Source organism: Lonchura striata, chromosome 17, assembly GCF_050655825.1.
Source record: "Lonchura striata isolate lonStrDom1 chromosome 17, ASM5065582v1, whole genome shotgun sequence".
Classification (NCBI taxonomy): domain Eukaryota; kingdom Metazoa; phylum Chordata; class Aves; order Passeriformes; family Estrildidae; genus Lonchura; species Lonchura striata.
The window spans coordinates 5,796,586-5,809,370 of NC_140719.1; the positions used below are offsets into that span (position 1 = coordinate 5,796,586).

Consider the following 12,785-nt stretch of genomic DNA (forward strand, 5'->3'; position numbering starts at 1 on the left):
GAAGTGGGAATGAAGGTTGTATCTGTGGTGGAGGAGCTGCAGCAGGGTGGTGCCACACGGTCCCCAAGGCGGTGGCCATACAGTGCCAAGGGTGGCCCAGCCCCTTTGAAAGGCAGAGGGTGAATTTAGGCCATACAATATTTGAATGGTTTGGGTTGGAAGGGATCTTAAATCCCATCTCATTGCACTCCCAGCCATGGCAGGGACACCTCCCATTGTCCCAGGCTGCTCCCAGCCCTGTCCAGCCTGGCCTTGGGCACTGCCAGGGATCCAGGGGCAGCCACAGCTGCTCTGGGCACCTGTGCCAGGGCCTCCCACCCTGATGCCAGAGGAGGTCCAGGGTGCTCCCATCCATGCAGGAGATCACGGAGAGCATCACGCTCTGGGTCTCCCAGCAGTTTGTCACAGCTGACAAACTCCAGCAGCAGCTGCAAAATCCCTCCTGAGCAATCAGGAAAACCCGCCCAGACAGAGACCTCAGGGCCCATGGGGAGCAGATCATCAGAGAGCTGCTCTGGCTGCATAAAATGATCATGCTGTTTCTCAGTTTCCCCCTGTCACAACTCAGTGGAAATTCTGCAGTTTTCAGGAGGTTACCAGGCCAACACACCTCATATTGATCTTTCTCTCTGCATTATCATCAGCTGTAACTAAAAACAATCAAGGAGCGGGTGGGAGCAAGCCTGCACTCAGGCAGATGGAAATACAAATACCCTTCCTGCTCTGCAGCCTGAATTCCATCAGGCAGATTGGCTTTGGGCTGGAAGTTAGCCCTGTTTCTGCTTAAAGTCACATTTTTCCCACAGAAGAGGTAGAAATGTCAGGTTTTGGGCCCAAACAAACTAATCAGTCCCCCATCAATGCTGGCCCCAGTTATCCTGAAATCTACTGATGGTGATGGAGTGAGATGGGAGTGGAAGATCAAACACAGACAATCTGTGCTGCATTTCCAGCCACCTGAGGCTTCAAAGTGCCTGTGTGGCATCTGCTGGGCTCAATAACTTGAACAGTGCTTTAAAACACCTCTGCTGTCCGTGTTTGCCATTGTTAGCAATTAATAGCTTTCTCCAAGTTATTTTAACTTACCATCCCACATGTGCCCTGTGTGTGTTGCTCTGTTAGGGACAGTGAAATTACAACAGCATGGTTCTGTTTTTCCTTAGCCACCACTACCTTGCTAGTTTTTTAATCTTTCCTGCCTGGAGGAGTTTTTGAACAAAGCAGCTTTTAAAATCACGACGTCCCTTTGATGCAAAGTCTGGAGATAAGTTCATTGTGCTTTTACAGGATAGAAGTAAACACATTTCCTAAATATATTCCCATCTACAAAAAGAAAAATATCCTGCCGTGGCTCTGGGCAGACAAAATATTGGTGGGGGCTGTCAGAGCCCTGGGCTGTGCGGGAGGACCTGGATGTGTCTCCATTTGGAGCCATGGAGCATCCCCATGCCCGGGGGCAGAGTGTCAGAATCTGAGCTATTGATGATTCTGAGATTGTAGAAAGTCTCTGTCTTTCAGCCCTGTTGCCAAAGCAGAAGCCATAATTGGTCTGTGCTGGTTTCCAGGTTGTTTATTCTGTTTATCTCTAACATGTTCTGCTGCCCTGCCCAGCTCTGTCCTGCAGGGCAGCGTGTGGGGCTCTGCCCTCAGTGGGATGTGACAAACATTCAATACCAGAAACTCCCTGGGCTGGATTTACAAGAACGTGCCAATATCTGTCACCCACGTTGGACAGTGTGTCCCCAGCCTGAACCAACAGAAAAATGCCAACACCACAGTGAGACATGGAGGGCATGAAGAAGGAGAAAAAGGACAAGGCACACCCAGTTTCCTCCATCTTGTCCCCTTTGGACCCCTAATCTAGAATCCTAAAATTTTACTTTTGCACCTGTGCCACACTTAATTATTACTTTTATCAAGCACTGAGAGCTTGTAATTGATCCTGTAAGATTGAAAACTCTTTTCCATGGCCAGAGATCACAGCCAGTGTCTCTGGGGGCTCTGTTCAGGGGGGTTCCTGACCCCTGCCAGGGTCCCAGACCTGCCAGGGCAGCCAGAGGGAAGCCCTGGATTCCCACAGCAGGGGAAAGCAGGGAGCAGCTGCCTGGGGTGGGGTGGCTTTGCCAAGCAGCACCTTGTGCATTCCCAGCAGGTGAAATCAGAGCAAACACGCAGAGATGAAACTCGAGGAAAGTGGAGAAATTTCCCTTCCCATTTGCAGCCAGATCAGCGCACCCAGAGTGATTAAATCTGCATTACCTGCTGCTGGAGAATGCTCAATTTGCTGTGGTGGCTTGAGGGGAGGCAGGTTGAGGTTTTTGGTGTCTTTCACATCATTTTTGAATGCTGCCCGAGGGGCACTCAGGTCCCTGCCTGTGCCAGGGATGCTCGCACCAGGGCAGGATGCAGCCGGGCCAGGAGGGCACGGGGTGAGCACCCCAAAAAGTGGTGCAGAGAGCCAGGCACAGGCTCAGGGCGAGATCTGAGTCCTGCCACCCCCAGGTGTGGGGACAAAGCCTTCACAAAGCGCTGCTCCAGTGCGCTTCTCCCGGGGTGCAGGGATGGGGCTGCTCCCGCAATTCCCGGGGTCCCTGAAGAGCCACCTCGCTTCCTCCGACCCCTAGGAAGCTCACTGATAAAGGCACCACCTTTAGATAACATAAAGATGTTTCCCTGTCAGCTAAGCTACTCTGTGAGGTGTGATGACAGGTTCAGCCTGGCCTCCTTCCTTCCCACAGCCCAAATTCCCCCTGGAATCACAGCTCAAGCTCTCACATCCCTGCCTGAGGGACACAATCCAGCTCGCTGAGAGCCCTTTCAGGCTTTTTACCTCTTTAGCTCTGCCCTGGTGGCTGCCAGGGCCCGTGGGTGGGTGGGCACATCCCTGGCACCAGCACGGTGCAGAGGAGGATGTGGGGCTGCATCCGAGCCCTGGGATGGGATGGCATGGGAGGGAAGCCAGCCCTGTGCTTTCCCACAAAACCCTTCTGGCTCCACGTGGAGTCCCTGGCTCCGAGAAAATTCCGTATTTCTTCATGCTGAGCCAAGAGGAGACTGCAAAGGGTGAGATGTGGCCTGGAGGCAGTTAAAATTTAAATTTTTCCACTTTTCTGAGCGCTAATACCGTGATCACACTGTCTAAATAATGTCCATGCTCTGGCGGCTGTATTACCTGTCCTAAGCATGATTTACTGCTGTAATAAATTAGCCCCTAAGCCAAAGAATCAAAAATAATTGGCTTTATATCTTGGTCCCCGTTTTATCCTGTTCCTTTTTCCTTTCCACCTGTCGTCTCTCTCCCTCTTATTCATTCTCTGACATTTTTTTCCCTTTTCAATTCCTTCTCAGGGGCCACTTTCTTGATTCTTTTCCACTGCTGATGCTTTTGGGATGATCAGACATGGTTTCTTGTCCTGTTTTCTCCTGCGGATGTTCTGAGCTGTGGCCAGAGGAGCAGCATGGCCTGTGCTGGCTGTGTCCCACCCTGGGGGGCTGCAGGTGACACAGGTGCCCCAGCAGAGGTTGGTAAGGACATCACTGTCACAGCTGGATTTTAAATGGACTTTAAAATGAGCCACAGGTGTGATTGCTCTGAAATCCTCAGTCCAAGCATGAAAAGCTGGGGGGGGTTGATGGGCTGGGAATCTTCTGCATCTGTTTTTTTTGTGTCTGTGTTTGTGCACTTTGTCTCACTGACACTTAGCAGGCTGTGCCCTCACCCGTGTCACCTGCAGTGTCACACCTCCCACCGTGTCCCCAGGCCATTGCTGCCAGCCCAGGAGTCAGGCAGCCAGCCCTGCCAGGAGAAGGTGAAGGCAGGAGTGGAGGTGTGCTGGATTAACGAGGGCACACCTGGCAAAACGCTCAAGTGAGTGATGGCCTTTGGAGTTTGACCCAAAAGGTTTGGCCCCTGCTATGTTCCAAAAGCTGCTGCAGCACAAGGCAGGGGAGCAGGAGTGGCTGAGGCAGGATTGGTTTGTCTACAGGAGCCAGAAGTGTCCATGTGTCTTCGTTTGAAAAGACAGGAGTCTGCGAAGGAAGGCAAGACCCTCCTGTGAAATGGAAAAGGTAAACCCCCTCCCTCTGAATTACCATAATTTCAAAATTAAAAGGCTCCCAGGCAAAGATATGGGAATGGGAATAACAGTTCTTTACTAAATTTTAAAAATGTAATTAGTGCAAACAGAACTAGTGATGGAGTCAGAACCCTGACACCCTGAGGAGTCAGGGTGTTGGTAATATTCCAGTTAAATGGTGGCTGCTCCTCCTGGAGTGGCAGATGGAATGCTGCTGGAGCAGGGATCTGGAGAAGGGTGGAGTTTTCTCTGAAGGTCTGGGGATGGAGTAGATGGGCCTGGTCTTCCTCTGGGGATCCAGCAGAGAAGAAAGCTGCTCCTCTGGGAATCCAGCAAAGGGCTGCCCTGGTGTCCCAAAAATTGCTGATTTTATGCAGGTAGGAGTGCTTGGCTCCTCCCTCTGGGTGGAGCATCTCCCAATGGGATGATGGAACTTTACCAGCCATGCAGGGAGACATTCAATGGCCATTAACAGAAGATTCTCCCCACAGGGAGACATTGTCCTTGGAAGAGATAAGAAAACTACCCCACCTCCAACAGATGGCAATAGAATCCATGCTGATCTTACAAGCCAGGACACCGTGTTTGTGGGTGTAATGTGTCTGTGTCTGTGTGGGCAGCAGGAGGGAGGGACAGGGTGATCCTCCTCCTCCTCTGAGCAATGTTCCACCTGAGCTCTGCTGCTGCGGGTGATGCTGCCTTTGGGCTCACACACAACCCCAGAACGATTTGGGGTGGAAGGGATCTTAAACATCATCTCCTGCCACCCCCTGCCACGGCAGGGACATCTCCATTAGCCCAGGACGCCAAGCCCCATCCAGCCAGGCCCTGGATGCTGCAGCACCATCACTGCTGTCCCACCCAGCAGCTCTGAGCCCCGTTACTGCCCAGCAGAGCTTACATGGGAACAACCTGACTGCTCTGAGAAACCCCAGAAAGAACACCTGGGAAATGTGGAGGCTTTTGTTTCATTTTTCCTTTAAATAAATGGGCATTTTCTGTTTTTCTGGGTTTGTGGGGGTTTTTTTTTGTTTTGTTTGTTGTGTTTTTTGGGTTTGTTGGTGGTTTTTTTTAGCTGTTAATGTTCATTTTGCGTGTGGGCACGATGCCGTTCCTGTTTCTGAATGCACACAGTGGAGTGCAAAAATCAAGATTGCATCTCATGCATAATGCATGGCCCAGCAACCCGCTCAACAAATTACCCAAGTAGATTCCTCCGACAGGGCTGGGGGGAAGGAAGGGGAAAATATATTTGTAACAAGTATCTTTCTAAAGAAATGACAAGATAAACACATAAAAAATAGGCATGCAGAGATTTTTCTCCAGGGGGTCAATTCAGAAATTAAAGATAAGGATGATGTGGCTGGAGAGTGTGAAGCAGCAGGTTGGGGCAGGGGCAGCTGCAGGTCCTGGAGCTCCTGGAGAACAGAGGGGAGCCCAAAGTTACCTGTGGAGGTCTCTGAGGGCTTGATTTTGTGTTGGGAACTTAGTAGAGGAGTGACTTCCCGTGGAGAGAGGTAGGAAAAGAGATTATTTAGTTTATTTATCGCTTTCAGTGTGCTGGGTTTGCAGGGGTGTGTTGTAGCTCTGTGCTGCTGTGTGACACTGGACTTCGTGCCACTTCTCTGGGAAGAGCCACAAAAATAAAGATTTTGTGTGTGGGAGGTCATTTTAGGTGTGGAGGAAGGTGAGGAGGGGGACAGAAAGATGGGAACAAGTCACCAAAACCTTTCTTGTTTCTCTGGTGTCAGCAGCCAAGGAGCAGCCTTGCTGCTTTGCAAGACAAGGACGAGGCCTCTGCTCCCTGCAAGAGGAGTTTTCTGCAAAAGGTGCCAAAGTGAGGGACCACATTCCCTCCCTGTGCCCCTGCTAGGGCTGCATCATTCCCTGCAGGACAGGGAGCATCCACTGCCCCTTCCCAGAGCTTCCCTCAGGAGCCAGCGCTGAGGGAGCCCTGGGAGCTGAGCCGTGGGTCCAGGGTCAGACTCTGTGGTGGAGGAAAATGGCATTTTAGGAGCAGACATTAGAACAAAAATGCCAAAAATGGCATTTTTAGGAGCAGGGGGTTGGTTTGCTTCTCCTTTCCCCTGGAGGGTGGGGGTCCATCCCCACAGGCACATGGTGGGGTTGGTGGATGGGGCAATCTGCTCCTCTGCAAGCCAAACCTGTTCAGGCTGGAGGCCAAACTTGTTGAAAAGGCTCAGAGGAAGGAATTTGCCTGCAGGGATGTAGAGAGGAGCCCCAAAACTTCAGCAAGCACTAAACTCGCTCATCATTTCCCTCTGACAGTAATGCCCAGGGCTCCTGATCACTGTGATCCACACCAGGCACAACTTGAGACCAGGCTGGCTTGGGGAATTTTTCCCTAATTTCAGTAATAACTCAGGCTCCAAATCTCATCTAATTCACGTCACTCACACTAATGAGCCCAGCCCGATCCAGTAGGGATGTTTGGGTTTATTTCAGCATCCCTGGAGCTGCGGGCACAGCCGGGCCAGCACAGTGCTGGGGGCTAGCACATCCTGATGGGGGCTAGCACATTCTGCTCTTGCCATCTAGCTGCACAACCACTGTAGGAATCCTTAAAATCAGAGGGTTTTGGGCACGTTGCAAAAGGCAGGCCTCAGAGACAGCAGGATGGTGATTAGAGCTAAGCAGGAGCCATAAGATTGGTCAGCAGAAAAGTTATACAAGTAGAAAGTAAGAACAAATAGAACAATGGTTCAGTGTATTAATGTTTGGCTAGAATAACTCCCTAAGTTATAGAAAAGTCTATCTAGTGAGATATTAGGAAGTTCTAAGTTTAATAAAGGAACTCTGTGCATTGTGTCTTAAGGCTTACAAGAGGTATTGTAATGGAAATCAGCGAGCATTGTTTTAACCAAAGGTACGTGTGCTTATAGTGCTTGGATACAACTACTGGCAATATGATTTTGCTCTGTGTGATTGGTCAAAAAGCTTTTAAAGTGAGTTGTAACATTGAGTTCTTTGTCTGCTGCCTGGGATGTGAGCTGCTGGCATCTGCCCATTGTCACAACCATGTAATGAGAGTGATGCTGGAAAATGAACAGCTGCAGACGTGTTCCTCAGCAGCCCCTTCAGCCCCTTCCCAGGATTTGTGCACTGTCCCCAGGCTGGTGATGCCACCCAGGAGCCAAGGACCAGTCAGGAAGGGAAGGTGGGTTAGCCAGCAATGTATGGAGGGGGTCTGTGCTATCCAAGCAGGGTTTTTCTGAGTTGTTACAGCCGTGAGGATGCCCTGCTATGTGGCATCCTCAGTGTGACATGGCTGTGCTTGGCTGTTCCCAGCATCCAGAGGCCAAAAACCCTCTGCCAGCAGCACAAGCCAGTGCTGGAGGTGTAAATCCCCCTGCACAGCCACTGAGAGGCTCCTGGGGTTTAACACCTTGGGCTCACGGGCATTGCAGTGCTTGGATGTCACCCACAGCACAGAGCTGACCTCCCTGCAGGTTCCTGCTCTGCCCCAGTCCCTGCCCTGCCTGTGCTGGGAACCCTCTGGGCTCCAAGGAGGAACCAGAGTCAGGTTTGGGCTCATTGCACCTCGGGAATTTGGTACCAAGAGCTGCAAGAGTGTTGCCACTTCCTTTTTTATATTTCTCTTCCCACATTGTCATTTAATTTGGGAGTGATGACAGGATTTGCTTTTTGTTAGTTCAGGACTGTTTAAAATAAACCCAAAATCTTCAGAGGGCACCTTTGGCTCTTTGAGCTGAGCTGGAATGGGAAAAGTTCACCCAAATTGCTCCGTGGTTCATATGGAGGGTGGGGAGGGCTCTGCCCTCTCCCCAAGTCTCCCTGTGATCCCACAGCAGCCCCAGGCAGCACACCCCCCAAATTCTAGCACCCAGCAAAGCCCCCCAGTGAATGGGCAGCTTTGGTGGGGATTAAAATACCTCAAGATCTGCTGCATTTTTGTTTTCAAGAACACCTGAATGCATTTGCATTGATTTATTTTTAATACAGCAGCGACCTGTGAGCTTTGGGTATTATTTGTGTTTGTTCCCCTTGGCAGAGGTGCGTGTTCAGTGGTGGGCACAGCCCTGCTCTGCCCTCGGGGCAGTGAATATTGCCTCTTCTCAGTGCTGCTGCACATATTGCAGGGGCCCTAGAGAAGGGAAACCCCGTATTTTTATTTTTTTTTTTCATTTTTCCCTCTCTTTCTTTTTTTCCTTAATCTCAACTGGCCCTCAGCATCCTCTCTGAGAAAGACCTCAGCCTGTGAGCCAGGGGCCTGAGCAGGAGGTTCAAGGTCACAGGCAGTGGCAGCAGCCTCTCAGGGTTCTCCTCCCTGAACCACTCTCTCAGCAATGTTTCCATTCACCTTGCCCACAGAATGAAAGCACAGGCAGCAACTCACTAAGCAAATGAGCCCCTCCTATAATTCCATTTGCTTATGCTGCTTATTTTTCTCCTGCATAATTATTTTTAAAGGAAAATTTAATTTTGTTTAATGGGAACAAAGTTTAACACTTGGTAAGCTTTGTCTTCCACAGCCACCATCTGGTGAGCTTTCTTTCCTGGATTTTTCTTTCTAATTATTTTTAAACCAGCCCAGTAAATTGTGTGTGGTTAAGAGGCACTTCTCATCAAGATGAAATACTTTGATCTTGTAGGATCATCTGTTTTTAAAGAGGTAGTGATATCCTGCATATTTTTTTTTTTTAACCAATCTCAGTGGTGAGACCTGCCCAGGTGTGAACTGGGTGCAGCAATTAGAGCATATCACACAAAAAAAAAAAGGGGTCAGGAGAAGATCTCTGAGAGGGACCATTAAAAAATAAGTGGCAAATCATCTCAGGAAAGGGAAACATTTAACCTGGTTATTTATTTATTTTGAAGTGCAGATGGTGTGGGGGGAATAAAGGCTGCAAGAAGACCAGAAGTCAGGGGAAGCTATATATAGCTGTACAGCTGTTTCCTTCAGGTGTGATAACTCACAAACGCAGGATGATTAATTTTGAAAGTTGAAATGTATAGCGGATTCTGATTACATCTGAGTGTCTATAATTTAGCTACTTAGTAAAATTAACTTGACGTTTTTAGTGAGCTGTGAGGACAATAATGTGTGAAGAGACTGAAGAACAAGTTTGACTGCACGCTCTTCCCTTACCTCCCCCCGTTTTCCCCAGTTCGCGGGGTTTATTTTTAACTTTTCCCGTTTTTCCTGAATCCAGAGGAATGGGGCTGGCTCCCCCTGCTGGCTCCGGGCTGAGCCTCCCCCGGGATGTGACACCGGGAATTCATTCCCAAAAAGTCAGGGACACAGGCTGGGCTCAGCAGGGCACAGAGCACCTCCCAGAATTCATTCCCAAAAACTCGGGGACACAGACGCTGCAGGGCACAGAGCACCTCCCAGACACCAGGAATTCATTCCCAAAAACTCAGGGACATGGGCTGGGCTCTGCATGCACAGAGCACCTCCCAGACACACAGAATTAATTCCAGAAAAAGTCAGGGACATGGGCTCTGCATGCACAGAGAAACTCCCAGACACACAGAATTAATTCCAGGAAAAGTCAGGGACATGGGCTCTGCATGCACAGAGAAACTCCCAGACACACAGAATTAATTCCAGGAAAAGTCAGGGACATGGGCTCTGCATGCACAGAGAAACTCCCAGACACACAGAATTAATTCCAGAAAAAGTCAGGGACATGGGCTCTGCATGCACAGAGAAACTCCCAGACACACAGAATTAATTCCAGGAAAAGTCAGGGACACGGGCTCTCCGTGCACAGAGAACCTCCCAGACACCAGGAATTCATTCCCAAAAACTCAGGGACATGGGCTCTGCATGCACAGAGCACCTCCCAGACACCAGGAATTCATTCCAGGAAAAGTCAGGGACATGGGCTCCTCATGTACAAAGCACCATCCAGAATTAATTCCCAAAAACTCAGGGTCATGGGCTCTGCATGCACAGAGCATCTTCCAGAACATGACAGCTCCAGGAAGGCTGTGGGACCCCCACTAAATCCATTTGTGAGCTTCAGAGAAGGTCTGTGCTGGGAAATTAAACAGCAGGGACCTTGGGGAGAGGCACCCTGCAAGTGCAAGGTTTTAGGGTGGCTTTCTCCAAAAAAATCCCCACGCACAGAGGCTGTGGGGATGGAAGGGATGGGAGAGACCATCCCCAGTGCAGATAATCTGGGACATCTGTGAGGAAGGGCTGGGAGCTGCTCAGCCTGGATGAGAGGAGGGTCTGGGGTGATCCAATTGTGGCCTTTTTAGAACCAGAGAGGTGCTAAGAGAAAAGCTGGGACAGAGACTCTTTACAAGGACCTCAAGCGATAGGACAAAGGGGAATGATTTTAAACTGAGTGACAGGAGGTTTACATTGGATTTGAGGAAATATTTCTTCCCTGGAAGCTGTGGAAGGGTCCCAGGCCAGGCTGGGAGTGCCCTGGGGCAGAGGGAGGTGTCCCTGCCACGGCAGGGGTGGGCTGGGATGGGATTTCAGGTCCTTTCTCCCCATCTGCAGAGAACAGCCCCAGCTCAGGGGTGGGTGAAGTTCCAGCTCTCCCCACCCTCAGAGCACAAACTCGAGAGTTTTGTGGCAGCCCATTACAAAATAGCAAAATCCAAGGGCCAATATAACCCCAATCCTGTATGAGCATCTCCCAGTGCTTGGATGCCGAGGGCAAATTTCCGTGTGCAATGGGGATGTCATCAGCTTGAGGGGGGAAAACATCGTGTGCTGTGTAAAATCAGTTCAATAAAGTCATGCTTGCACCACAAACTCTGCTTTTGTAACCAAAAATCACTTCAAATTATGGTCTTGTTAATGTTAAACTGAACTATTTTCCCAGTTCACTTTGTGTCACTCAGGAAATAAATGATCTGATGTGGCTGCTTTGGTCAGTAATGCCCAAAGTCTGAGGTTTTAAACAAAATAACACTAACACATTTGTGATTATTTTTCATTTTAATTGTCTGATTCTAAGTAACATTTTCAGACACACCATCAGTCTAAGTACCTAACACAATGCCCAGCATCAGGCAACTTCCAGAAGAACCTTCCAAAGATGGTTAAAATGCTTTAAAATATTTAGCATTTTTCACATTGCTACAAAACAATGACAACTGGCAAAGTATTTTTTTTAACCTACATTCTTTTAGCAAGAGAGAAACAATGGAAGGTGGATCACATTCTTAGTTCTTTCAGGATCTGTTTGACTAAAACAACAGTTTTACAACATGGCAAGTACAAATATAAAATTTCAACTCTGCCAACTTTAAAAAAATCTGGATTTTTCCTCCATACCTGCAGTACCTTACTTCTGTAATAAATATTAAAAACCATCTTTACATTACAGAAAATGTTAAATAAGTTATTTACCAAAAGGTGTCTCTTTTTGTCCTTTTTTTTTTTTTTTGGTCAAAGGCTGATTCCATTAAAATAGCTGAACAAACATTTTTTACATCAATAAATATTAAGGCAGCACAAAGCAAACAATACTCACAAAATCAGTCTCTGTTAGCAGAACTTTCTCCTTCAGAGAATCCTTTTTTTGCTGGTGTAAGAAGGTGATTTTTGATTCTCAGCTGGTGGAACCTGGTTAGAAAAGCAATAATTATTATTATTGTACAGTACTTCAATGTCCAAGATTTGTCCCTACCCTATCCTGCTGCCCAAGGATGTGCAAAAAGAAGCTCCTGTGCTCATCAGATCTTCAAATTAAAGTGATAAGACTTCTGTAAGCAGAAATATTGTTTTATGTCATCACTTTCTAGCTCAGGTAGGGCTGAGAACAGCACAGCAGGGAAATGTTGATGCTGATGGGGAGGAGGGAGAAGGGATGCATGGAAAAGGTTAGAGGAAAACCTAAGGGGGGGCTGGGAATTGTACAATTATTCAGAGTGAGAGTGGGAGGGTGGGATTTTGGAGTCAAGGAATGGATTGCATCCTTCAGGGAGTAAAGTCTGAAAAAGAGAAATCAAATCTGAACAGGGATTACTCCCAGGGATTGAACACCCTGCACCAGCAGAGAACTGCTGCCAAAAGCTGCCCCTGCTGGGTGTGTGGTTAAAACATAAAAGCACCACCAGTGAGTGACACAGGCTCCAGCTTTTAACAAGGGTGTCTGGTGCAGCAGGCAGGTTATCAGGCTGAGATCTCCTGGAAATGAACTACTGGGAGATGATGACAGACATGAATATTAATCTAGGGAGAGCATCAGGAAGGAGAGGGTTTAGGTGTTTATGTGGTCAGTCATAAAACTCTTAATTCAGCCATCAAACACAGCAGGCTATTTATCACACTAAACTGCTGTCACCCAGGCTTGATTAGGTAGCAAACCTAAAGCAAATCAGACTAATTCTGCAAAACACTCCTGACACAGCACTGTGTATTTCTGACTAGCAGAGACCAAGGAATTCAATACAAAACAAAATTTTACTTACTTCCAGGTTTCCTCTAGCCTTCTTCAAGACATCATGTGTTAAAACCACTGGAAAGAAAGAGGAGATTAAAAAGAATACTGCAAGTCTTTCTAAATTCCCGTATTTGTCTTACGAGCAAACATGAAATAATGTCTGAGCAGGAGGATTCCCTCAGGACTGCAGCTCCAGAGCTGTGCCACCCCTGGAATGTCATTCCCTGCTGCTGGCCTGTGTTCCACAATCTTCTTTTCAGACCTAAGGACCCTGGAAGTGGTTTTGAAGTTTTTCTGCCACGTGAGACAGGCA

General features: G+C 48.4%; 1 protein-coding gene across 2 annotated transcripts in view; it reads right to left on the reverse strand.

Annotated features, from left to right (window-relative positions):
* Window positions 1-11,003: 11,003 nt before the first annotated feature.
* The window catches only part of CDK5RAP2 (CDK5 regulatory subunit associated protein 2), a 70,893-nt gene continuing 69,111 nt past the window's right edge, over window positions 11,004-12,785 (reverse strand). For both annotated transcript variants that reach the window (XM_021551487.4, XM_085594039.1), the window contains 2 exons: window positions 12,501-12,547; window positions 11,004-11,652 (listed from right to left, as the gene is read on the reverse strand). In XM_021551487.4, coding sequence (XP_021407162.3) covers window positions 11,593-11,652; window positions 12,501-12,547 — 107 coding nt within the window. In that variant the 3' untranslated portion in view covers window positions 11,004-11,592. The remainder of the gene's footprint in view (window positions 11,653-12,500; window positions 12,548-12,785) is intronic.